Here is a 25,994-nt window from a genome sequence, read left to right on the forward strand (position 1 = left end):
GGTGACTCATCTAGCACCCAAAGGGCTGAGCAAGTTCTTCGCTGTGGAACGGGCCCACGGGATCCCGGGGGGTGCGCCCAAGGTGGGTGCCCCCCCGAGGCCTATCAATACGATACGAGGAGCACATGTTTCTGCCATTAACCTCCTCTGCCTTGTGAGTTTGATGTTTTCTGTTTTTCAAAAATATGAAACCTTTCCTGTTTGTTTAGGGACTGCGGCTGTGGCGGACTGCGATATTTAGCACTTTAGTAACTCTTTTGCTGCTTCATTGATGTGCATGTTAAGTTGTGCCTAGGTTTACACTGCATTTAGCAGCCGGCCTGTTGGTTGTAGGCCCATACTTGTATCTTTTCGAAATTGTAATAAAGGTTTTTAAAAAAAAAAAAAAAAAAAAAAAATACATTCATCACCGAGATCAACTTCTCATTAAAGTCCACTTCAGAGGAAGACACTGGTTCTGGCTGCTTGTATATACACACAACTGACCAAGAACAGTTTGATGATAGTAGAACTTTGCACACCACTGCTTAAGGGTAGATGGATGAGGTGAACTCATCATCTGTCCTTAAAGCAACACCACCTTCTTGAGCTTCCTCTCCGTTTTTAGCAAAGTAAGAACTTATTAGAAAGAAGAGTGTGACTATCAGCTGCAGAATGTTCTACGGCCTGTCCTCAAGTATGGCTAAAATATCAATAGTTGCATCTCTCAAAACCATAGCTAGATTGTACAAAGGGGCGCTGTGAAACTAATTTATATATGCTCAACTATAATTGGGTCACTCTCCATGGCCATCCCTGTGGTCTTCTCCAAGGGACCAGCTTTGTCTTCCTTTAATGCCTGATATATACATGTTAGACGTGTTCGATTTTCAAGAATTGAGGATAACAGTATGACAAATCTAACACCCCAGTGAGAGCCTTGAGGAGAGAACCTAAAAGTGTTATGATGGTATATGCAAGACAAATGACTTGTGGCTGCAGCAGCAATATCCAAGAATAACATCACAATCTACATATGTATATGAAGTTTGAACTGGTCTTAACCTGTTTTTTTGATTAATAGGACTGTAAATGAATTTTATGATCTGCAGCAGAAAAACAGTGGGCCTCTGATGTCCTTGATGACCGCAGAGTAACCTAGGCACAAGCACACAGTCACCCATACAGCCAATCTCACACCCACTCAATCTCACACCCACTCACTCACACACCACTGACACACCCACTCACTCATACATGCAACCACTCATGCACCCATAGAGCCCCTCAGACACCTACTCACACATGGATACACACAGCTGCTTGCATTATATGTGTTACAAATGGTATCACTCGTTAGTAGAAAACAAATTATTCTCATTTAACTTTTGTAGTATCTAAGTATATATCTTTTAACACTCTGAAACTTTTAGAAAACACTCACAATCACTGGATGATGTCATCAGTGATGTCATTTGAGATTTCATCAGTGATGTCACTGATGATGTCATGAGAGATGTAATATGTGAGGTCATAAGCAGTGCATTGTGGGGGCAAACGTTATAGTTAGCTCAGGTAACTATAACTGCTGACTTTCAATGGTTTTGTACAAGTGAAATTTGAGCCGAACTATAACGTCCCTGCAATCTTTGTTTTTTTCAAGGAATTTCTAACTTTATGTTTATTCTATTCCTAACTATAACATCCCTGTAACCTTTGTTTTTTTCAATGAGGATATAAATATATCTCCGCTGAAGAGAGAGTCTGTGATAGCTAGTCTGTAGTTAGGGTTCAGGTACACTTTCCATTGAAATGTTGCAGCGCACATCTCCTGAAATTTTGTGTTTGAGAAAGGGCTCCACCGTCTTGAGTTTTGGAAACTTGCAAATTTGATAAGGCCTTAAACAAAATGGCTTAAAAGAGATGCTCGAAAGACGCGCAAAAGAAACACAAAACAAGGAAGCTACTAATTGGTCAAAGAAAGAGTTGAATGTGGTTTGATACAGGCCCTGCACATGGATGTCGATTTATCAAAATGCCAGCGGAAGTGGCATCACATGCCATGTGACCCCCGCCAGATGCCATAGGAAGTGACATCACATTAATTTTGACCTGGTGACATCAATGGAAGTGACTTCACACTACCCTTTCACCCACCCCGATGATGTCATCTAAAGTGGCATCGCAAGGTATTCGACCTAAAGACATCATAGGAAGTGACATCACATGACCTTTGGGCCCCATGAAATTAAAGTAGGCAACATTGCATGATCTTTGGCGATATCTAAGTTTTGGTTACTTACATCACATACAGAGGCTGGAAAATCTCTACAGATACAAAAGAAGTACCCTATAAACAGACTTACTGCAAATTCTATTGAAAACGCAGCTACATACATTGTTTCAGGTAGGATCTTCAAATATACAATTAAGATAATGTAACATTGATTAAAAGCATAATAATTAGTGTACAACATTGGAAAATTCGCTAGTCAAGGTGGAATCAGCCATTATCAATATAAAATAACTTATAAAATGGGAAGGTTGATGGGCCTATAATGTTCAAAACAAGTTCACTTTATCATATGTTTTAGAAACTAAAAGTACAATGTAATTAAATCTCAGTCATGGAACATAAATAACAGTGCTGTTTAATGCAGGTCAATTTCTTCAAGCTACCTTCTTTTCCATGACATGGTACACTTACTTCTAAACCAGTGGAGCCATTGAACCTTTACAGGTTTACTAACATTAGTTTCTTCTACAAAAACACGCACATCACTGGTACAGTACTTGTGTTGATCAATAATATGCTTGTTCTCTTGTTCTGCATTAGCATACTGTTGAGGTCCAAGAAAGAAAGCAGACTCCAGAGCAGGTAAAGAACAAGCACCTTTATTCTGGCCATCCACTCTCCTCAAACACTGTTCCCAACATTCTATCTTGAACTCTGAGGCAAGGTTCAAAAGGAGCAGGAAAGGGAAGGGGGAGGTGGAATGTACCACAAAAGGGAAATATACCACTATGAGATTACAACACATCTCCTTATATAGGGGAAACACAAAGTAAGGTGACACAAATTCTAGGAAATGTCCATGAGTCTATCATTACTCCACGTCTGTCCATTTTCCAGGCGAACAACGTTCTTGCCAGCCTTTTCTACTCATAGGGGAGCATAGTACTTGCTCGACCCGGGTTGCACATGAGTGGGTTTCTTGACAACCACTGGGGTATCTGCCTTGTAATCGTGATCCTTGACTCCCTGTTTTTTGTCATACCAACTCTTTTATTCTTGTTGGTGTAGATCAATTTTCTTCTTACTCTGGTCTAGATCAGGCATTATTCTTTTCCCGCCCTCCAACCACCTGGGGTTCATTTTGGTGCTGGGTTCCCCCCCTCTCAGGAAAACAAAAGCTGAGACCCCAGTGATAACGTTGGATGTGGTGTGGTATGCCCAAATGCACTCTCTTAGTGAATCTTCCCATCCTCGTCGCCAGTGTTGAGGTCCAAGAAAGAAAGCAGACTCCAGAGCAGGTAAAGAACAAGCACCTTTATTCTGATCATCCACTCTCCTCAAACACTGTTCCCAACATTCTATCTTGAACTCTGGGGGAAGGTTTAAAAGGAGCAGGAAAGGGAAAGGGAAGGGGGAGGCGGAATGTACCACAAAAGGGAAATATACCACTATGAGATTACAACACATACCTTACTAGCAACAAACATCTTATCTAGCAGCCAGAATGCCCAAAGGCACAAATGCTTGCTTTACAAATGCAGATGTTACAGTTCACATTTAAAAATGACTCCATTAGTCACTGCTCCTAAAGCAAAACTTTCCACATTTTGAAAATCCATCACACAGACATACAGAAACAATGAATCATACAAGTGTATATCAGTGTATAGAAAATGTTACATAAGGCAAAGGAGACTATAAGGTGTAGGATTCACATGTCATCCATACTGGTAGGCACCATTTAGAGTGCTTGGTCTAGAGAAGCACAAACTCAGTATTCAGAACATAACACAGTGGTTAGGGTTGACTTTAATAATAACAAGCATTGGCATAGCCAATAGGTCTCGCTTTTGGGACCTTATAAGTATGTAATTATGCAGCACAATATCCTTGGTGAAACAATATTAACTGTTGCATGGCTAAACACTTATAAGGTCCCAAAGGCGAGACCTATTGGCTATGCCAATGCTTGTTTTTTTAGCTAACAACTGCAAGCATAAGTAAAGGAAAGGACACAGAGCAACCCTATTGATAAAGACATGAATTTCAGGTGCCCCAGCTAGGCGTGCAGTTGTGAGACAAGGCCTAAATATATTCCAAGCCAAGGAAAACACATTTTATGTTAAGAAATACAAATGAAAAGTACAAATACATGTACAAAGAATTCATTTGAAAAAAGTGGTTGCAATTTGCACACCGATTTTCACTGAATGCAAACAAACCTCCTAATACTCAGTTGAATGATTGGGTGCCTAAACACATTATAGATCTGGAGCACTCTGAGCTGACCGACTCTGCGGTGTTTTTGGATTTTCTTAATCTGGCTAACCTTTCCCAATGGGTTATGGATCCCACCCACTTGGGCGGACATACTTTGGATATTATCTGCTCCAATTTTCCTATTTTAGTGGTGAAGCCAAGGCCAGTTGCTTGGTCAGATCATTTTCCTTTATTTTTTTCATGGGACATTAAACACTCTTGTCGCTCTGCTAATCGTTATCGTCCCCCTGTTACTAGGAAAGTGGATCCTGGGCGGTTTAGGAGCTCTCTGGCAGCCTCTCACCCTTCCTTTCAGGGGGACTTGGAAGCAAATGTGTCCCAGTTCGCCGACTGGCTCTCAAGTTCGATCGAGATTCTGTCTGTCCCATGTCAACAAAAGCTGAGGAGAGAGTCCCCCTCTAAGCCTTGGTTTACACCTGGGCTGAGGATTTTAAAACACAAATGCAAATTACTGGAGAGAGCCTGGCGCGCCAGTGGATACTGTGCTATTGCTAAACGTGCCCTTAGAACCAAACAAAAATTGTACTATACGGCCATTGGGGAGGCCAAAGGGATGTACTACTCTGATCGCATTGAGAGGGCCAATAACAATTCAAAAGAAATTTTTGCTATTGTACAAAATTTCCTGTCGCCTACTGCCCAAGTGGTAGTGACACCGTCCTCGGAGACCTGGTGCAACTCCCTTGCTTATTTTTTCAGGGATAAAATAGTTAGCATCCAAGAGACGTTTTCGAACCTCCCGATGAAGATTGTTGGTGCCACGGTGGTGAGGTCACTCTTGCCTAGTTTGGCGAAAGTGTGTGAGAGAGTGGTCATGACTCAACTTACTAATTTCATAGAGAGCGCTGGTTTGCTTCACCCGGCCCAATCCGGCTTCTCATAGCACTGAGTTATCCCTGCTTGAGGTGACAGAGGCAATCCGTGACTGTTTGGATGCCGGCGGGAAAGTGGCTTTGATGATGTTAGATCTCTCAGCCGCTTTCGACTCCGTGCCCCATTCTCTGCTCCTGGATAGTCTATCTGATATAGGCATTGGTGGTTCTGCCTTTCAGTGGCTCCGGTCTTTTTTGGAGGGTAGGTCTCCGCAGGTTTGGATTCCCCCTTGCGCCTCCGTTCAACTGCAAATGACTACAGGTGTTCCGCAGGGCTCATCCCTTAGCCCCCTGTTATTTAACATCTATATGACCCCGCTGGTTTATCTCGCGGAGTCATTGGGGGCGAGAGTGATGGCCTATGCGGACGATACTCAGCTCTTATTTTGTTGGAATAAGGATGATGACTCGGTTACGGCGGCGCAACATTGTTTGTCGTCCGTCTTTCATTGGTTGGCAAATGCCCAGTTGAAATGCAACGAAGGCAAATCTGAAGTTCTCTTCTATGGTTCTTCATCTTCTGGGTTTAGAGACAGGTTTTGGCCTCTGGATTTCCCTCGTCCTACCATTGGTAAAGGCGCAGTAAAAAATCTTGGCGTCTGGTTCGAGGAGAACTTGAATTTTGCAACTCAAGTGAAGAAGCTGGCTGGTGTTTGTTTTGGTATTCTTAAAATCTTGCGGAGGTTTCTTCCCTTTCTACCTGGTAAGGCTAAAGAAACTGTGGTTCGTGCCCTTATTCTATCTCGTTTGGATTATGCAAACGCCCTTTTGGTAGGCAGCCCAGGATATTTGGTTAAGAAACTGCAGGTGGTCCAAAATTCAGCTCTAGGTTCTAGGCTTAGCGTTCGTTCCCATCTGCGCTCTTTGCACTAGCTCCCAGTGGAATCTCGTTTGAAATTCAAGATGCTTTCTATTGTGCATCGGACCCTTTATGGTCTGGGTCCTTGTTATCTGAGTAAGAGGTTTGCCTTTTACACACCAGGGAGGCTGCTGCGTTCGTCTGCTCAGCTTTTGATCCAGACCCCTAGGTTTAATTGCCAAAGACTGGGTGGGAACTCCTTTGTCCGTAAAGCAGGCCTAGCCTGGAATTGCCTGCCTGTAGCGCTTCTGGCTACCCAGGACCCTCTTCTGTTTTAAAAGAAAATTAAAAACTGTGCTTTTTTAGTATGATGGGTTTTGCCTTTCTTCTTCCTCTTTTTCCCGAGTTTAGCGCCGGGACACTTTCGAGTAGCTGCGCGCTGTATAAATTAAAGATAACATAACATAACAGATCCAAATGTAAGAGTGACTCAGCCTTGGCTAACCAATAGGAATCCACCCTGTTGAAGGATGTACATTTTGGTTCTGATCCCTTCGCGGTTATGGTGCCAGAAAACATTGGATTGAAATGCACTGAAATCACAGAAACCATGTGCAGGAAAAAGTAATGACCAGCTACAACTAAACTTGATATCCTCAAACAGGAAAAGTAATGCTAATATAGATACATGTGTGCCTGAGTACCAACATATGGACGGTAGGTTATACACAAAGTATGCTGTGGCCTTGGATTGATCAGGCAGGAGCTTGGCTCATCGGTTCTTAGCTAGAGTCAGGTTTAACCTTTACTTAGGCCTAACTATCCCCCCTGAAAGTGGTTTCTGCCTGGCAGCTGCTGGAACTCCATGAGTGCAGGGTTATGGCGCTGCTGTGATTCAGCAGCTGCCCTTGACTATATGCTGGCAGTGAAATTGTGGTTCATAGGGACCGGAGGCAGATCCTTCTCTTTTTTAGGGCCATCCACTTGGAATAAACTGCCAACTGAACTTCAGGCCATCCCAGCTATCCCCATGTTCAGAAATAAACTAAAGACATGGCTTTTTAATTTAGGTTAAATCTGCTTTGGTCCCCGATGTTGTAATTATAGAAGTGCAGAGCGCCAGGACACTCTCCGGAGTAACAGTGCACTATACAAATGCCCTTTCATTTATTCATTCATAGCTGGCCTGAAACTGGAACATTCATCATCCATATTTTCAAGTGTTCATGAATATAACATGATATTTCTACATCCTGGGAAACATAGCTACTGGAAAAAGTGGGGATTAATTTGGTACTGAGAATTGATAAGACAAATAATAGTGCTAGGCCAAAAGGATAACTGGCAGTATTTGTGAAGACCTCGAAGTTTTATAATATTGTCCAATTACTCGATGTAAGTAATTCCTTGGGCGCAATGAGTGTGTAGAGCCCATGGCTATATGTACCCATAAATGTAGTTTAATTTCACTGCCACTCTCTGCACAAGAGGACACAGGGTGGCATATTATGAGCCTGTCGTGAATTTGACAAATTATTTATTTACAGATTAGGTGGCTTTGTTTGTCAGGGGATCTTAAAACAAAACTGCCATCAGATGTACAGTGGATTTTGGATTTGGGTGAACTATATGGATTAAGTGGCAATCCCTTTGATAATAGCAAACACAGAGAAAACTGCATCTCGAGTCACACATTGAAAGAGTTTTTCATGATTTATACGGGAACCTCAGTCATTGACTATTATTTCCTTATATTTCAATGTTGACGCATATTGGATGTACCTCTGGTTTTCGGTTCCAAGACGTTCTTGGTTTTTCGGGAGTGGGGGGGGGGGGGGGAGTATGCCCTTTTATGATGAGAAGATAATGGTAACACAGTTCTGACAGGAAGTAAAATGAAAGATTCGCGAGGCTGTACAACTGTAATTGTGGGATCCTAAGCTCTCTGCACTTTCTGCTGTTTGTTTAGAAAGCCTCACAGACTGCCATTTCCCAGGAGGGTATTAGACATATCTGTAAAATTAAATGTGCAGTCTCCGTATGTAAACCAGGGAATGCCTGCTTCACCTGGCACATATCCTTAATCTGGAACATGAGTCGGTCTGAGCCCTACTTAAGAGAGGCAGAGAAGATAGATTACCCAGGAGGTGGACTGGTCTCGACCATCCAGGATGAGGTGCTGGGGGTAAAGTCAGACACTGCTGCTTTGTGAGGCCTTTGGACTTGACTCCTTTCTAAATACAAGGCTGGTTTCCCCGGTGCAAAGCCAAATAGCACTGCTCTGAGGCAGGAAACAAAGGCTTTTTCCCAACGTGAGGGATGAGAGAGATAACCACTCCCACTCTTGGATACATTTGCACCCTCCTTAAAACTGATGTGTGCAGGCATGGTGGGCACACCATGGCAAAGTACGGGGTGAGACCACTGCTCTGTAAGAGTGTGCAGAGCTCAATTCTATGAATTCGGAAGTGTGGCTACTGCATAAACTGCCTTTATTGGTATATAATATGGGCACAGGCTGGCTAGGATACAGGAATTAGCTTTGGTAAATCAAGGTTAGCTCTTTTACGTTGTATGTGTGTATATTTTCAGTTTTCGCATGAGCTGGAAAATATATCTGAATCACTTGTCTAATAGAATCCTGCTACTACGTTTCCAGACTAGGTAGGAATTTTGATTAAACAAATTTCAGATGATGAATTTCAACTTTATTGAAGAGTATTTACGTTATGATGTTTCCTGAAGTTAGCATGGATGGCTGAAAGGCAGACCCGCCGACAATAAACCTAAACGTTTTAAAAGGAGACGACATCCAAAGTTCAAACGAGACCAATTGGCTATGCCGTGCGGCCGCGAAAGTGAAAGTAATCGTGGTAAAGCGCGGCGCGCGCGCCCGCGCACATGCACTGTAGCTCTAGGCTGGCCTGGTAGCACTTTCTGGAGCCCTCTCAATAAGTCTCGCCAGACCAGTGCATGCGCTGGGTCAGGCGAGACCTAAAAATGTGTTACTACCCAAACAAACCTTTCTTAGCAACATCAGGATAGAAAGACTGGGAAAAAAATAACTTTCTAATCTGTACCATGAAGCTTGCATACAGCTCTTACATGGCAGTTCGTAGCTTACTGTGCTAGATTACGAATTTAACCCACTGAGCTATCCACATAAAATATTAGTCTTTGATATGCATGGTATATGCTCTTTGCAGCAGGCATATTAAGCCTCTGCGTTACCTTAGATAAAGAAAAACTGCCATTAGACAGAACTCCCATCACTCTCCAGCAGGTACATTAATAAATCACCATAGTTAAAAAAATATATATATATTTTATTTATTTTAATTTTATTTTGTAGAGTTTTATATAGCCCGAACTTGACCCAAATCGGGTATCAGAGTGCTTTACATAGCACCCGTTGCTATGTAATCTTATCTTACTTTTCTTGTTGCTTCTGTTAGAGGTTTCCCTAGGGCCCGCAGCTCACAGGAGTCACAACAACCGGCACCCCTACAAGTGGAGTCAGTCGAGATTCTAGTTACAACTCAGTCCGTCTCACTCTCACCTGACCTCACCAGCTGCGCGGCCCGCCTAGGGTCCGACCATCCGACTCAGTCAGAGAGTGACAATTAAGTGAAAAGTCACTCATGGGCCGGCCCTGACCTTGTGTTGATTTGAGTCAATCACTCTAGAGTTTTGACACTCCCAACCGCGCAGCAGGTACAAGTCCGACTAAATTCCATTTCCGACGCTGCGCCACAACATCGCGGCTTTTACTGTCATGCGAATGCTGGCCAATGATTTTTGCCAGTCCAGTCATCATTGGAAGTGCTTTCACACGTGCTACCAGATAGACGGCCATAGTACCCGGTTGGCGGTCCAAAACATGGGGGTGCAAATACCAGGCACCAGCTAGGGTAGGGTGCAGCAGGTGCGTGCTTGCACTTACACACACGTGCCGCTAGATGCAGCACGTGTTGTCAGTCACTGTCCAATCATGCCCAGCCATGCTGCGCGCTCTTCGTACTCATTCGCTCAGTTTCCTGATCCAGGCCTGCAGCAGATACATACTATGTATCAAATTAAGGACTGTGGGTCAGCCTGGGGTCACCATAACAATGAGTGAGATGAGTTTTTTCCCCCACCCAGGGCCAGCTTGCAGGTCATTATGATGTCTCTGTAGGCAGAGCTTCAACATAGCAGTGCAGTCAAGCGCTTCTCACACTGTGGCTGAGTTTCTGCCACCAGAAGTGCTTGCCAAGGCTGACAAACAGCAAGGGTCGCAAGCAAGGTGGCAGGGGTCGCAATGGGTGGCTTAGGGGTTGAAGTTGCGACCCGTGGCGACCCCTAACTGACGTCTATGGTCCTGCATGCATCTGATAGAATGCACATAAAATAAGACACAGTGCCAGGCTACAGGTCATACCCTGCGTACAGCCATTATTATTTTTTTTTAAAAACACATTTTTACTGGCATTTTCTTTAATTAAGTACATCCCATCAGTATTGGCGACAGTGACATAAGAAAATATATCACATACATTTCACACCTTAACATGAGGCTGATTAACATCGTGGTTGAAAGCCTCCCGTACAGTCCCAGAATTGGTGATATTTTTTAGGAGAAAGTGGTGAGGCAGTTTCAGCATTCGTGTAAGGCAGTCTACGTTGTGTGTATGGATGTGATGCTTACTCTCTCTGTTAGCAGTATGTCGTAAGGGTTGTTTTGTGCCACTAGTAATATGAACTTAAACAAACCCAGGAGGTAGAACTGGGGTACACTGTGTCTTCTATTGCTCCCTTTGGTGGTAGCCGCTTGATTGTTGCAGTATGATATGGTGGCTAGTTAGGCAGGCGCAGGTGAGGGGGGGAATGTCGGAGTCACATATGTGGTAGTGTAGCTATGGCCCGCTCGCGTTTGCCCGTTGTAACTCGCCGGGCATCTGGCCCCTCTGAGAGTTACCCTGAGTTGCCGCAGGGGTCGTGTGTGCCCTAGGAGAACTAGTAGTTGGAGACCCCAGCGCCGTCAGTGTTTCCTGTATAAAGGAATGGAGTATCATGGCCCATGGCATAGAGATCGGATGCTTACGGGTTCCCTTAACCTCCTCTGTACGGAGCACTTCCTCTTCTGCTGTGCACCACTTCTTGACTGCTCCCACCCATGCCGGCAGAGGGCGACCTTCCAGTGCTTTCCAATGCATGGTTATGTATCGTTTAGCCAGTAGGAGGACCAAGGAAGCAAAGCGCATTTCCACTTTCATGTTTTTGTGGCGTTTGCAGACTCCAAGAGTGCTAGCCTCCCATGTGTGTAGGTCTGGGATTCTCGTGACTGTCCTGAGAGTGGTGTGAACTGTGTCCCAGTAGTTGTGGAGCGTTGGTCAATCCCATAGCATGTGCTGGAATGAGGCATTGGGCTCTGGACATCTGGGACAGGTGAAGGAGCCATCGGGGAAGTACTTCTGTAGTTTTTTGGGAGTAAGGTATGCCCGGTGCAGAATGTGCAGCTGTGTGTTTTTAAAGCAATAGTTACGGGACACTTTTTTGGGGAATTCTAAGGCGCGAGCCCATTCCTTATCATGAAGCGGCCTACGAAAGTCAGTTTCCCATTTCTCCCGGAGGGGTGCAAGGGTGGGTTGCTTAAGGGTCCGTATGGCTTTATATATCCAATTGACTAAGTGGCGCCTGGGGCCCATCTACAGTAATCCGTGAATTACCGGGTGCGTGGGAGGGTCGGTATCTATTGTATGCCACAATTTGCGGCAGTCTTCCATAAGCTGCCTATATAAGAGAAATTCTCCTCTAGGAAGGTCAAATTCTTCTATGAGTGTCTTGAAGGTCTGTAGCTGTCCGTTGAGGTATAGTGTGCCTACGTCCGTCAATGAATGTTCAGTCCATGTGTGGAGTATCCGCTCTGGGTAGTGTGCCCGACCCTTGGGAAACCCCACGAGTGGCAGGAGAGGGGAGTACAGGGGTGCCGCAATGTCCATTCTGTGGATGCGTGTCAGGCAGGTGTGTGCTGTCATCATCGGAGTGGTTTGGTCTGGGGTGGCGTCGCCCCTGGCAGTAGCAGTCAGTTGATAACTGGGATCTGGATTTGCCCGGCTATTGTGAACAGTTCCCCCTGTGCCCGGCCCGCTGTCCAACGTGATACCCATTGCAACTGCGTACAGCCCTTATAACCATGGGTGATAGCGCCCTGCTTTTAACCCTCACTGCACCCACACATGATACCCACTACCACCAACATCGTACGTGGACTTGGAAGTAGTAACGCAGTCAGAAGAAGATTGTGTTTCAGTCACAATAGCAGAGCCAAAATAATCGCACTGACCACAAACCATCGGGTAAAATGGTAAACAGTGCTCTTAAGGTTAATCAGGGGCCATTGTTATTTGGAAATATTTCAAGTTGATATCCTTCAGGGATAGATTGTGTTAAAAGTTTGTTTTACCTCATGAGCTGCTCAACGTTAGGTCCTTTGCTTGTGCAGTATTTGTGGATTTTTAGACCAACGCCTTCCGGCACACATTCCAGAGCATATTCCAAACATGACAAAAAGAAGAGTGCAAGGAGCTTAATTCGACTCCCACGTATTTTCATAGCAGTCACGATGCATTGTTCCTTCATTCTGAGTAGATGTGGAACAAAAACAGACTTGTGTAGGTGTACATTGGATACACGTAGATGCTAAACACCTGGCTTTGCATTTATGTTCTTAATTCATATTTTTGTATACTCTAAACATAATGGGTGCTGCTCACAGTGGTAAATTTAGTCATAAAGATAAGTTTACAACCAAATTCCCATTTTGAATCTGAAACCAATGCATAGAGTGATTCCTGGCGAGTTGAAAACCTTTTTCGAATGTGCATAAATACTCCCTCCTAAATTCCACTCGAAGGGTATTAGTGGCTTTCCAAGGCTTTGTTTGCCTTGGACATTTGTAAATGACCACAAGTGTACATTTACAGGCATCCCTAAACTGCCAGCCAACAGATTTCCAAATGGATTAACTCCCCTTTGATAGGGAATGGGGTAACGGATCTCCCCTATATGTAGTTGACGTGTAGAAGAAGAGTTGCTCCAGTGGAAAAATATTGTCCCTGCAGAGGATTAAAAAAGGCAAAGTTTGCATTTGCAGTGGGGGCTGGATTGTCCCTTTGAGGACTGCCCCCCTGTGGATAATTCCATTTAGTGGGACTAGGAATGCCTGGGAACAGTCACATAAAAGTCCCAGACATATGCCTGGAGACCTGCGCCAGCTGCAGCATTCAATGACAAATAACATTTTAATGGAAGAATGCTTTAATTAATCTCAGCCACTGTTGATCGCTTGGGCTGTATTCTAATCCATCGTTTATTGCCCAGTATGCCACTCTTCATCCTGCTCGAACAATAAATGGCCATCCCAAAATGCCAGGCCAGGCCCCTTCCAAATGGCAATACAAGCCACCCCAGACCAAGTTGCGCCTAACAGCACTTTGTTCGTGAGGTATAGCTTGAGCCCTGTGGCACAGAGAGCACAAATCTCCCATATAGGCATATGCATTTCACTTATAGACCATCAGGAGCAACAAATAAAGTGATGCACAGAAGGCTGGAATTAAACTCAACCACTTGGCGCCCATTACAGTCCATCGTTGTTTCACCCATGATGTCACTCAAGACCTAGACCCGCCATATAGAAACAGTCTTGTCCAAATAGGGAACTGTCCAGCCTTAACTGCTAGGCCAGGTAACCTGAAGGCAGAAACACAAGCACCCCAGTCCAGTTTTCGCATACATAAGCCTCATCTTTGAGGGATAATTTGAGCCCTGTGACACAGCGTTCCAGGCTTACATGTTACAATGTTTGTGAGTTCAACAAAGCAGCCAATATGCACCCACTTGTAGACATAAATCGAAGGGTTCAAATTTGCTATTTTTTTCGTGAATCATTCACGATGATTTTGAAGAAGCCATTCAGTGGCAACCATCTAAAAGTGTCAAAGAAACAGTGGCGTAGCAAGGGGGGTGGGGCGAAGTCTCCTACCTGGGGCCGTCGCGGGGGATCGCCAACACCGCCCCACCCCTGCTCTTATCTGCGCCTGTCGCAGGAAATTATCAATGTTGAAAAGCTTAAGCTTAAAGGCTCTCCTTGCAAAGTATCATTTGTCTTTGTTTTGTGAAAAAACATAGCAATCAATGTTTTAAAATGGATCAAAATAGATGCTCAGGTTGCAGCCACGTTTACAGAGAGATATGCCTCCACTTCTCTGTAGCATCAGCATCAAGTTTAATGTTATGAGTTTTGATTTAATAAAGTCATACATTCTGGGAGTTAATGGTTTAGTGTATTTGAAAGTTTTTTATGAAGTACAATTCACATAGAAAGTCAAGAACTTATAACATAGTGCCCCTGCGACATGGAGCTTTATAGTCACCCTGTTGCTCCATTGCATTTGCAGCAATATCTTGTTTAAATGGCTCCTTAAATAATTAATTTGAACAGAATTTCTGTCAAGGTCTGGGAAATGAACCCACATATTATATAAATGTCTATCAGTTAGTGCCCTATGGGGTCTCTGTTCTATGTAAAGATTGACTGCATCTGTTCTCACGGTTTCCTTTATTTGAACTATCTCAATCGAGCAGCTTACCTCAAGGGGCAATGTAGTGCATTACTGTCTGACAAGTATGGAAGACTTCACAACAAGCCTTGGCCTGAGGCAATACGGCACGGAAACAAAGGTAATAGTTCAGAAAAAGGATAGGACAATATGATTATTCTCAGAGATAGGAACTGCAATGGAAGGATTTAAGGTGTTTGATTATTCAAAGTTAAACAGGATTAGGTTGAATGTGGTCTTTCCCGAGCTCTAGTGCTGTGCTTGAAAAGTCTTTGTTTCAAGTCTTAGCTTTCATTACTTTGCAGTGTGCAATCAGAGAAATACTTAGCTTTTTGCAGACCTGTTGTCTTTGCTTCCAGCTGTTCTTGAATTTAGAATATTTCTTTAACCCTTCAATATTTATATTGCAGAAGGAATGGTGAGTGCCTCAACAAGAGTTGCATCTGCAGACGATTATCAAGCAGGTTCACAAACACAACTTTGCAACTCGGTCTTATGTGGAGCATGTCCTCTGGAGCCTATAGCCTAATAACCTTTTAGTGCCTCCTCATACCTGCTCTCCCATCATGGACTTCTAACTTAATGTCCCTTCCTAAGTTCACACACAACTCGAAAAGACACCTCTGCTAGAACTTCTAATAACTTTTCCCCACTTTGAAAGTCACTCCAAGTTTCTGCCATTCACGCAGTAGTAAAGATGCTTGCTGTGAGTGCCAACATGTGTGCTGTCTGTCCACAATACATTCCTTTATTCATGGTTATAACCCTGAATAAAGGAACGATTTAAACCCTTTATTATAACCATGAATAAAGGAACGATTTGTGGCGATTTTGGCGAGCCGTATGCAAAAAAAACTTCTGCCATGCGGCGGTTGGCGGAGTTGTGCCAGAACTCGGGCAAAACCCTACAAACTCTGCCGGCGGACCGGAACTTATTGCCCACCCCTAGCCAAATGACACAGCTTATGGCTACGACATCTGTGTTGTGGTCCATTTAGTTCTTCACTTGCTATCATCAGTTTTTTGGGCTAGAGCTGTTGCCATATTGTGCTGCTCTGCTCACCATCTCTTCAACTTCTGCTCATTCTGTCATTCTGTGATCTCTGTTCTTTCACGTCTGATGCAGGTTTCTTCATAACTTTCTCTGGGCATCCCACTCTTTGTATCTTCTGCACTGCCACATCTATAGTTCACCTCTCCCGCCATAGACTGTCTGCTGCTATCACTCTCCTTCCTTGACAACTTGTTGCCACACCCGCTCCTCTCTCAGCCTTGCTTCCCTCTCCAATAACTCACTTTTTTATTTTAGGAAAGGTTGTTTAAGTCTTTAGTACCCTTTTGCAGTCTGTGGCTCACTTAACCGGTTTATTTCGAATGAAAGTGTGAAACAAAACAGTGCCATTTCCAGTCATCGTAGTAAATAGGCATGGGTGGATTAATTACCCTCCTTAGTCCCCACACCTTTGTCGACATAGTCACAACTACAGGAAGGAACCAAATCAAGCACGCAAACTACTATGCAACATTACCAAATTAATTAATATTTCATGAGTAATTGGGTAATCTTTATACTATGTAGTGTGTGCATAAATAATTCCTCTCTACTGTGCTAACAATATCAAAATGTGAAAAAATGAATAAAAAAACTTCTAACTGCAATAAGAACTTATCATCTAATGACAGCACAAAAGCTTATGTTTTGGGATGCCTCACTTTTTTTTACTAGTCAATATCAAACTGATTTTTTAAGTTTCTGAATTTTTATTTCGGTGTCTGTAAGAGACTTCTCCTGGCCTTTTCGGTCAGTCAAATCTTTATTTCGGCGCAGAAGCCATAACAGCACATAAAACAGTATAAAACAGATAAGTTTAAAAAAGTAAACAAAATACAGATAAAATCCAGCTCATTATGTTACAATTTATAGTCATGCTAGGCTTGTATACAGCATATGTCATTGGTTAAGGAGAATACAATTGATGGTCAAAGTGCAGGAAAAGAGAAAGGGTGGGTAGGGAGAGGCAATCAGGTATTAAAATCTAGGGTCTGAACATGAATTTGCACAACATATCACATCACTACATCTGCAGTAGGTTGCTTGTCAGATAAGGTGCAAAACTTTGCCCCAGCTCTCCACATGGCCATCAAGTAACAGGTGAGTGCAAAGATCAGTTGCTTGCTGAGATCGGTTCTAAGAATGCTTAGGGCAACTTTATACTCTCTAGTGCCCAAGTTTTGACACAGCTGAAATATCCAACATTGCCTACTGATCTCATAAGCCAGACAGAAGAACAGAACCAAGTTCTAAGGGTCTCCTTGGGGGCACCCCAGGCTGGGCATCCCCAGACATCAGACCTAGTGACTTTGACCCCATGGTTATGAAAGAATGAAGGGGTAGGGTCCCATAGCATAGTTGCAAGAACTAACGCATGGCCAGGAGAAGTTCGATCTCATCCAGGAAATCTTCTCTGCTGTAAATATCTATGAATATGAGAAATGTGTCAGTCATAGAGCCTCGTTTTTACTGGGAATTTAATATAAGATCTTTATGCTGCCAATAGACTGTTTTAAAGGTGTTCTTAGATATCTAACATATCTCATCAGGAGCACTCCACAAAGTTACGAGCCCAATTTCTCCCGGGATGTTTCTATGTACTTGACCCAAGGTAATTTGTGGGAACCGGCAAGACTAAGTATTTCAACTGATGGAGCTCTGCGGTAACCCAGATTTTCCTCCAATACAGAATGGGGCTAAGACCAATTTTATCTGACAGTGCTCTCAACCAGAGATCAAGTCCAAGGGGGAGCAGGGGAGTGTTTATTGTAACACCTACCAGCTGTTGAAAGAACCTGTTTTCCACTAAGTCTAGCATGGATGCATCCAAATGGCCCCACAGCTCTGTGCCATAGGATGCTGTCCCAGGGCTTGCAGTTTATGTACTTGTAGGACCGGGTGAGTAGGTCGAAATTGCAAGCTATGTACCATCTTTGATATACCCCCGCAACTTGCTCTAACTTTAACTTTCACTGGATAACATGTGCCTGCCACCCCATATGTTCAGTTAATGTGATGCACAGATACCTGAAAGTGTGAACTCTCTCTAGGGGAGTCCCTGCTAGGACTGGATTAGCCCTAGTCGAGTGCCCTTGGTTTAAGGGCATGTACTTCATCTTGCCTACATTAATTTCAAGGCTCCGAACCATACAAAAGTGCTCAAAACAGTCCAGAAGCTTTTGCAGACCCATGGTAGATTTAGACCATAAAAGGGCATTGTCGGCAAACATGAGGGCAGGAATCCTCATGTTTGCCAATCTAGGAGCGTTATTGGCATTCTGCCCCAGGAAATCTATAATACCTTTTATGTAGAGAGAAAAAATGTTGGGAGAGTACACAACCCTGCCTTACCCCCCTGCTAAAAGGGAATGGCTCAGTCAGCTCGCCGGCCTGGTCGTTCCTCACCTGCACAAAGTTGTTCATGTGCAGCCTCACAGTAATATCTTTTAGGTCGCTGGGTACCCCTAGCTCTTGTAGCACCCACCACAGGGTTGGCCTGCAGACTAAATCAAATGCGGAACAAAGTTCCACAAATATGACATAAAGGCAACCACTCCCCAAAGTTATCACCTACCAGTGCACCATCAGGAACCGGAACACCTGATCGATTGTACTGGTCTTTTACAACGATCTGCTAAATAATCCATTTGATGTTTTGCCTAATAAATCAGGGAAAATGTCCCCTAGTTGGTCACTATCAAGACAAATGTCTAATTCTCCCTTGACAAAAGGTTATTTTGTGACATTTCTGCAAGTCCACACCATGCAACAAGCAATGATGTGTCCAGGCTTGGACCGTTAGTTGTTGGCTTAGGAACTGAGCTGGATCAAGTGGTGACCAAGTAGATTGGTGCGTCTAAGGTTAGTTTCTTAACACTGACTCTGCGTATAGGGCAATATGGAGGCAGACACTTTAGAATGATATAGCATGATGTCAAAAAGGCAAGGAGGAGCACCGATGGCTGTAGTAGGGGGAGTAATTACAAGGTATTGGCGAAGAAGTAATTTTGAAGTTAATCAAAATCGGTGTGGTCAGAAGTGGATTGGAAGATGTTACTGAATATTCCAAAGGAAAGTAACTAGCACTGTAGGTGAGTGATCTCTAAGTGAAGCCTCATTGTCAGACCTTTTAACCAAAAAAGCATGTGAAAAAGACCTGGATTTAAAGAGTTGTGACTTGTTCCTTAAATAGGTATATACCTAAACAACGGCTCCCCAGGATTCATTCAAACACAATTTCAGTCATTAAATTTAAGGAAAGATGGTGGTAGATTCAACACACGCACAACACAAAACCATATTGTATGTTGTTGCTCTTTAGTTCTGTATTAAGCATTATATCCCTTTGTACAGGGTGTGCAATGCATGACATGAAGTTCTGACGGCACAGTTCATGAAGGGTGAAAAAGTGAGTGATTATGTGTCAAACAGTGTAGAACCCTTAGCCCAGGATAACTACAATCTCAGAGAGTACCAGGTAGTTATGGTCTTCTCAGGTTTTCAATCTGCTATTTTAAGATTTTGATATCACTGGGATAACAATAGACGTGTAGACCCTTATGATGAGATTCTACGTGTTTCATCAAGATAGGAAAACACATCAGTCAATCACCCTACGCATCCTCAGCTCAGATGCTAGGGAAGTGATATAAGATGCATCAAAAATCAGTAGCCAGTACCCCCAGTCACCCCTGTTAAATTCCGGTGCCATCACAAAGCCAAAGAGTCACTTTTGTAGGGGATGAGGCAGATAAAGCTGCTCTGTCCGTACCCTTAAATGTGCAACAGTTTTAAAAAGAGACAATTCAAAGGTGTTGGGCCATTGCAGTTTTATAATGCCCAGGTTCGTGTAGGCTTGTTTAAGACAGTTCAGTACAAGAGAATTGATTTGGTACATTCTGGGCTTCATTGATGCAGGAATTGGTGGGGTCTGTGGGTAATCCATTATATTAAGCAAGGAAGTTCCATAGGACAAAAAGATGTTTGTTGTAAAGGGGAGGCTCTTTTTAATGATTGCATGCATGCAAGGATGCTAGGACACATAGGGCCTCATTACGATGGTGGTCGGACGAGCATCCGCCCACCATCGCCTTCGGGCAGGTATCCGACCCTATATGTCGGGGGTCCCCCCTGCCAGATTACAATGAGACCGCCTTGCAGGTTGTCAGAAACTGCTCTTTTCCATTGCAGCTTGGGCTGCAGCCTTAGAAAAGGGCCACAGCACAAGCTGCAGTGGAAAAGACCGTTTTCAAACATCCATATACAGTGTGACATGCACCATGTGGTGCCTGGCACATAGTGCATGGATGTTAGGGGGGCACCACATTTCCCCCCCCGGGCCCATAGTGGAGGCCCACGGAGGTGGGGGTCCTGCTAGGGGGCCCCCAAAGTCCCATTCTGTCTGCCTTTACATGGTGGTCAGACGGTCATGTAAAGGCAGAGGGAAAAGGGATATCTGAATCCCTACAGCGGTTCCTCCTCAGACACCGCCCCCATTGTGGGGATTACGATCCGACTGCCTCCTTGAGCCTGTCGGAGGTGTTGGTCGGTTCTTCCGCCCGCTGTGCTCTGATAGACAGCATCATTATGCAGGGGTCGGACTGTAGCCTCAGATGTAGGATGGACCGCTACTGACGGCCTGTCAGTGGCGATCCGCCCAACATCATAATCAGCCTCATAGCCTTGACTTACTTTTGTCTGGCTTCAGCCATGCAGGCCTACTACTTATTCTATCCTATTTAGAAGAATAACAGCTCCATACTATACAACAGTCAGTCATTTGTACTTGAAAGTGGTTAACAAAATGGTGATCCACAATAACTCCAAGGAAACAATTAGAAACTAAGATGTTCTGAGTTGAGACTCTGGAGCCACTACAGTTTAAGAATTTACATAATAAATAGCTGGTAAAGTCAAAAATGTTGTTTTCTGTTTACATAGCACATGTTTTTGCTCCTCCACGTTTAGGCATATTTTTTTGTTCAGGCAATGCTTTCAGGTTACAGCAATGGAAAGCCTATAGTGTCTTTTTTGTGACAGTAACAATTATATGTTCCTATGGTGTATATTGAAACTGAAAAAAGGTATCTGTACCTATTGTAGTTGCACCTGCTTTTTTGTTTTACAAAACACCTTCATTGTTCTATTACAATTGAGCCTAATGGATGTTATTTTATTTAAAATGATTCATGCAAGCATACGGCAAACACATTTAGGTGGCTGAATGTATTCTTTTCGATTTTGTTTTTCTTATTCTTGCATATGCTTGGGAAAAAAAATAAACATTACATCAGCTTTCCTAGGCCAGACCAGTTGCTTCCTAGGCCAGACCTGTTGCTTTTGCCAATTCTGATTTCTGTTTTAGTACAGTTTGTCACCTGACATTTGAAATTCCCTATTTTTTTCTCAGTTTAGTCTTGCATCAGGAGCTAGCTTCTACACCAGCTGTTGTTGTCGTCTCTGCGAATGCCAAGTTTTCTTTACGTATCAGTAATGTTAGGTGTATACAAATTAAAATATGCTAAAAAGGTTTAACCTTTTGAGCTTCATCTTGCTTGAATGGGTTTCCAGAGTTTTTGAGGCAGTGTTGTCTCTTCAGTGTATTTTATGATGCCCGAAGTAAATCAAGGAATGGTTGTGCTGCACAACTAGAGCTATGTAGGATTGCATGAGGGTGGCTTAAGCATACTATGCGTATGGCCATCTGAAGAGTATCTCCTTGTGCAAATTGAGAGTATCCAGATAGAGACATGTCATTTAGAAAACAGGATAGCATGGTCATAAATCAATATTTTAATATCTTTAGGTAGTACTATTTTGGGTAATTAGAAGTTCAGTATAGATTTGATTTTGAAGTATTAGGGCGATGACCAAGGCAGCTGTTTGTTGTTGCTAAATAAAGGATAAGATGCTAAGGTGTTGAGGCAACGTAGGGTAAAGAGATCAATCAAGAGACCACTGGCAGCATCAAGGGAGGTTTCCTAGAGTTTGAGGATCTTCAGATCATAATCAAGGAGGCTGTGAATTGGTCTGGCATGCCCCCTGGCCGATCACCATGCTGGTGTGGCAAGGTGGAGCGTCAACAAGACATCAACTCTCAAATTTGACTGGGGGTGGCTGGATGGTTAAATGGGGCTACTTTAAGGGGCTGTTTATGGACTTGTGTGAAATTGTGCAGGACATATAGGCAGGTTACAGAAGATCCACAACAACATGACTGCAAGAGTAGTGGTTGGACTAGAAACAGCTCATACATTTAAGTTGTTAGTAGAAAACTGTACCGACTGTCTCCTGCACCAAGAATTATATATAATACCACATTAAAAAGCCTAAAATACTGGATCATCCCTCAAAACTATGGACCTGCATTATTGGAGGACACCCACTGGAACAATCTCTGAGGTCCATGATTAACAATGTAAGAACTCACCGGTTAAATTGAATACCCCAGGGAAGACAAACAATCAAGTCTCATAGCAGGGGAAGTCCATCTAAGATGTAATTTTCCAACCACTTCTGTGCCATGTGCTTAAAAGAGCTGAGGGTCAGAATATTTGCATCTAATGTGGACTCTAATAAAATGAATAGTGTAATGTATTTCTGTTGCATGCAAAAGTTAAGGTTTCCTGATTTTTTTAAATATAGCATTGTCTTGAGTTTACGCATCAGTGAAACGTTGTTCATTCTAACATTAGTATTTGTTCTTCTTGATTTGCAGAGTGGCCTCTCTCCGCTACATTTGGCAGCACAAGAGGACAAAGTGAATGTGGCAGAGGTTCTTGTAAATCAAGGAGCTGTCATTGATGCACAGACGAAGGTATGTTTTAGCAAAATATCCAATTTCAAATGCATTCATGTACGTCCATGATTAATAAGATAGAAATGTTCCCATACGTTGTGTCTGGGTTCTAAGATCTTCCATGTTCTCTCTTGGCACTGCAGTGGTCTTCCATTTGCTGGTGGGCTGTCTCCGCTATTTCATTATGAATATCCAGCCTTGAGTTACCATGTACGGTGACTCTGTGTGTGACATCACCTGCTTTTTTCCTGAGAGACGAAGATGCAGTAAACAAAGCTCCAGAATAAATACAAAATTAATACTTGGATGTGCTTGATTGCGTAGTCACCAGTTACCACTTGGGTTCTGTATCTGAAGAATGACATTGGAGGAAAAGAATGGTTAGCTCTCCCTAAACTACTACGGTCCTCTCCGGCACAGGACTTCATTGGAGCCAATCAGTTTTCCCTGGGACTCTCCCGCTCTGCTAGTGATTATGGCTCTGAAGTTCCCCTTGAAAAAGCTTCAGACCACCTTCCTGCAGCACAGCTGATCTCTAAGAGGTTGAAGTGTCAGCACTGTAGCGGGGTCTTGTCAGGCGGATTTACTGCAGTATCCACTTCCGCTGCTGAAGCTAATGTTCCCTCACCTCTAGATGTTTGCTTCAGGGAACCTGATGACAATATCCAGTCAAAAAGCTACATCTTTGCTATGACCAGTTGGAACCTCTTTTCCGTTGAAGGCTAAGGGCATGATTACGAGTTTGGCGAACTGGTTACTCCATCCCAAACGTGATGGATATCCTGTCCACCCTATTACGAGTTTCATTATGTTCCATTGGATTTAATGGTTCTCGTAATACGTCGGATGGGATATCCATCACGTTTGTAATGGAGTAACCTGTCCGCCAAACTCGTAATCAGGCCCTTAGTCTGTTGGCAACAGTTAGTAATGCACGATCTACTCCTATATGTGATTACCCAGGCTTATGTTTTTTAATGTCTGTTAAATATTACATTTGCTCATGCTCTGTTCCTCCAGTCGACAAGAAATCAAACCTAAATACATAATTAAGGATTCAATTGTAAAAGCAAAAGATTGCAGCTGCAAAGTACATTCAGTGGGAGGTTTGAGGCGGATCAGGCTATTCCCGTAGAGAGATCATCCTGACCGCAGGTATGTCATGGCTCCTGAGAGTGCATTTCTTGGGCTTATTTACCACTTTTATTTATGGGAAACAATCGTTAACTAAAAAAATACAAATCGGTGGCACAGATATTCCTGTGAAAAATAGAGATTTCTTGATTCCCTGTAAATTCTGGACATTTTTTTACAATTTTTGGAAAATTTTAGATATTTTGGAATTTTCGGGCAGAGTGAATGCCTGTGAAGTTATCAAACAAGAAGGTGGAATGACTGAGGCAAAGGAAACGGGGTCAAAGTGACGGATGTGAACAAAGGATGTTAGAACCACAGGCCTTCACAAGGGTGCTAGTTATTGGTAAACTAATGCCAGTTCATGTATGTTGCAGGTTAGGATGAGCAGTGGGCGCCTGCATGGTAATTGATTGCAGGGAACAGGCCCAGTTGAACTTGCTTTGTCACCCAGCGGAGGCTGGCTTGTTTCTACAATGACTGAATTTGAAAATCACTAATTTCTTTATGAATGAATAATATCATTTTTTATTGCGCTCCCACCCCCCAAGGCGTCTCTTGGCACCTGAGAGCCAAAGCGTGCTGTTATGGATAAAAACGCTCAAAGTTGGCTTGTGGCAGTGTTTCTAGGGCATGGTCTTACGGCCATACGAGCAAACCGTACAGACTGGCAAGACATGTAAGTGTGGGGAACCAGTGGCATAGTCAGTGTATCATGGGCCTTAGAGCAAGGAATGACATGGGCCTCATGGGCACTGTTTGAACTGGGTAAAAACAGCAATCAAGGTTCAGTGAGCCCCTCATGCCTCTGTGGCCTAATGCCAGTGCACCTGCTGCACAAATGGACGCTACACTCCTGTCATGGAGAGGGTATCGTGCTGCGGCCAGAGCTGCCATCTCTGGAGCTGGGAATCCGGCTTCAAGTCTCGACGTCGGCACAACATCCTGTGATTCTGGGCAAACCAGTGAGGGATTCATTACCAGTCTGGCGGACCGAGGACCACCAGACTTGTGTGGCGGTGGTAGTCCAGCCACCGCTGCACCTGTGGTCTGACCGCCCAGTTACAACTTTGGCTGTCAGACCGCGATTGCAATGCCGGAACCACTGTTCCCTGGCGGTGGCGGGGTGATCAGGAGCTCAGCAATATGCTGCTGCAGCACCGCCATGCATATTACGAGTTTCAGGACCGCCAGAGGTGTCATGGAGGTCTTTACTCCAGAAAAAAGCTGGCAGTCCTGAAACAAAGGGGCCCTCCAGGGATCCCTGTTGCCCATGTGCATGGGGAAGCGTGCCCCCTGTGTGCATGCACCCCAGTTCCTGCATGGTATGGACTTTTGAGTCCATGCCGCGCAGGAACTGTTTTTGGCTTTCCCATTGCGGTGCTCATTTTCAGAGCCACTGTCGTAGTACCACCAAAAAAAGGCTGCCAGACATGAGGAAACTCATAATCTGGCAGGTGGTGCGCACACTGGTTCGGCGGTGTAGGAGCAGGTCGCTGGCGTGGCGGTCCGTTTCCACCCTGCCAAACTTTGAATCAGGCCATTAATCTCCCCATGCCTAGATACCCTCACTGGTGATAAACCGCGCTATATAAATCTAAAAACTTAAACTCCGATGAAGAACAGAGACCTAGAGGATTGCTTTGAAATGTGCATGACACAAGCAGAATCCCTACTTATTTAAATTAGCCTGCTTTCTACAAAAAAAATCCGGTAGGGCGCAAATACAGTCAGTGCAATTGGAAGCAGTTTTTCTCATTATTTCTCTGCAGATTTTACCTTTATATTTTTTTTTTTTTTTTTTTTTTTTGAAAAACCTTTATTTGTGCATATTAAAAGAACAAATACGGGCCTACAACCATCAGGCCGGCCACAATACGGTTAAGCACTGAGACAAACATTACATCCCCTGTGCATCAATGGTCAAGATTAGCAACGATTCAGGAGTTATACACTGGAGAGATCCTTGACACCAGGGGAAGGAGAAGTGAAGGTTAATTTTAAGGTTTTCAAAATAATTTTATCGAGGAAAAAGTCAGTAGAGGATAGAACCAAGGAGATTCGAGTCCGCAAGATGGCTTCACCACACGGGAGAGCAGCAGCATCATTAAAACGGCCATAGAAAATCTCAGACAGTGAGGCGATGCAGTTATATAACAGGATAGTCACATGAGTAAATACGCACCCCTCCAAAGCCGCCCCCACTCAATCCACCCCACACCCGGACCCCGAATCGAAACA

General features: G+C 43.7%; 1 protein-coding gene across 31 annotated transcripts in view; it reads left to right on the forward strand.

Annotated features, from left to right (window-relative positions):
* Positions 1 to 25,994, forward strand: part of ANK3 (ankyrin 3) — a 1,906,984-nt gene that overhangs the window by 1,428,500 nt on the left and 452,490 nt on the right. For all 31 annotated transcript variants that reach the window (XM_085608804.1, XM_085608807.1, XM_085608799.1 and 28 more), the window contains one exon: positions 22,539 to 22,637. In XM_085608804.1, coding sequence (XP_085464930.1) covers positions 22,539 to 22,637 — 99 coding nt within the window. The remainder of the gene's footprint in view (positions 1 to 22,538; positions 22,638 to 25,994) is intronic.

The sequence above is a fragment of the Triturus cristatus genome, chromosome 1_2 (assembly GCF_964204655.1).
Source record: "Triturus cristatus chromosome 1_2, aTriCri1.1, whole genome shotgun sequence".
Lineage (NCBI taxonomy): Eukaryota > Metazoa > Chordata > Amphibia > Caudata > Salamandridae > Triturus > Triturus cristatus.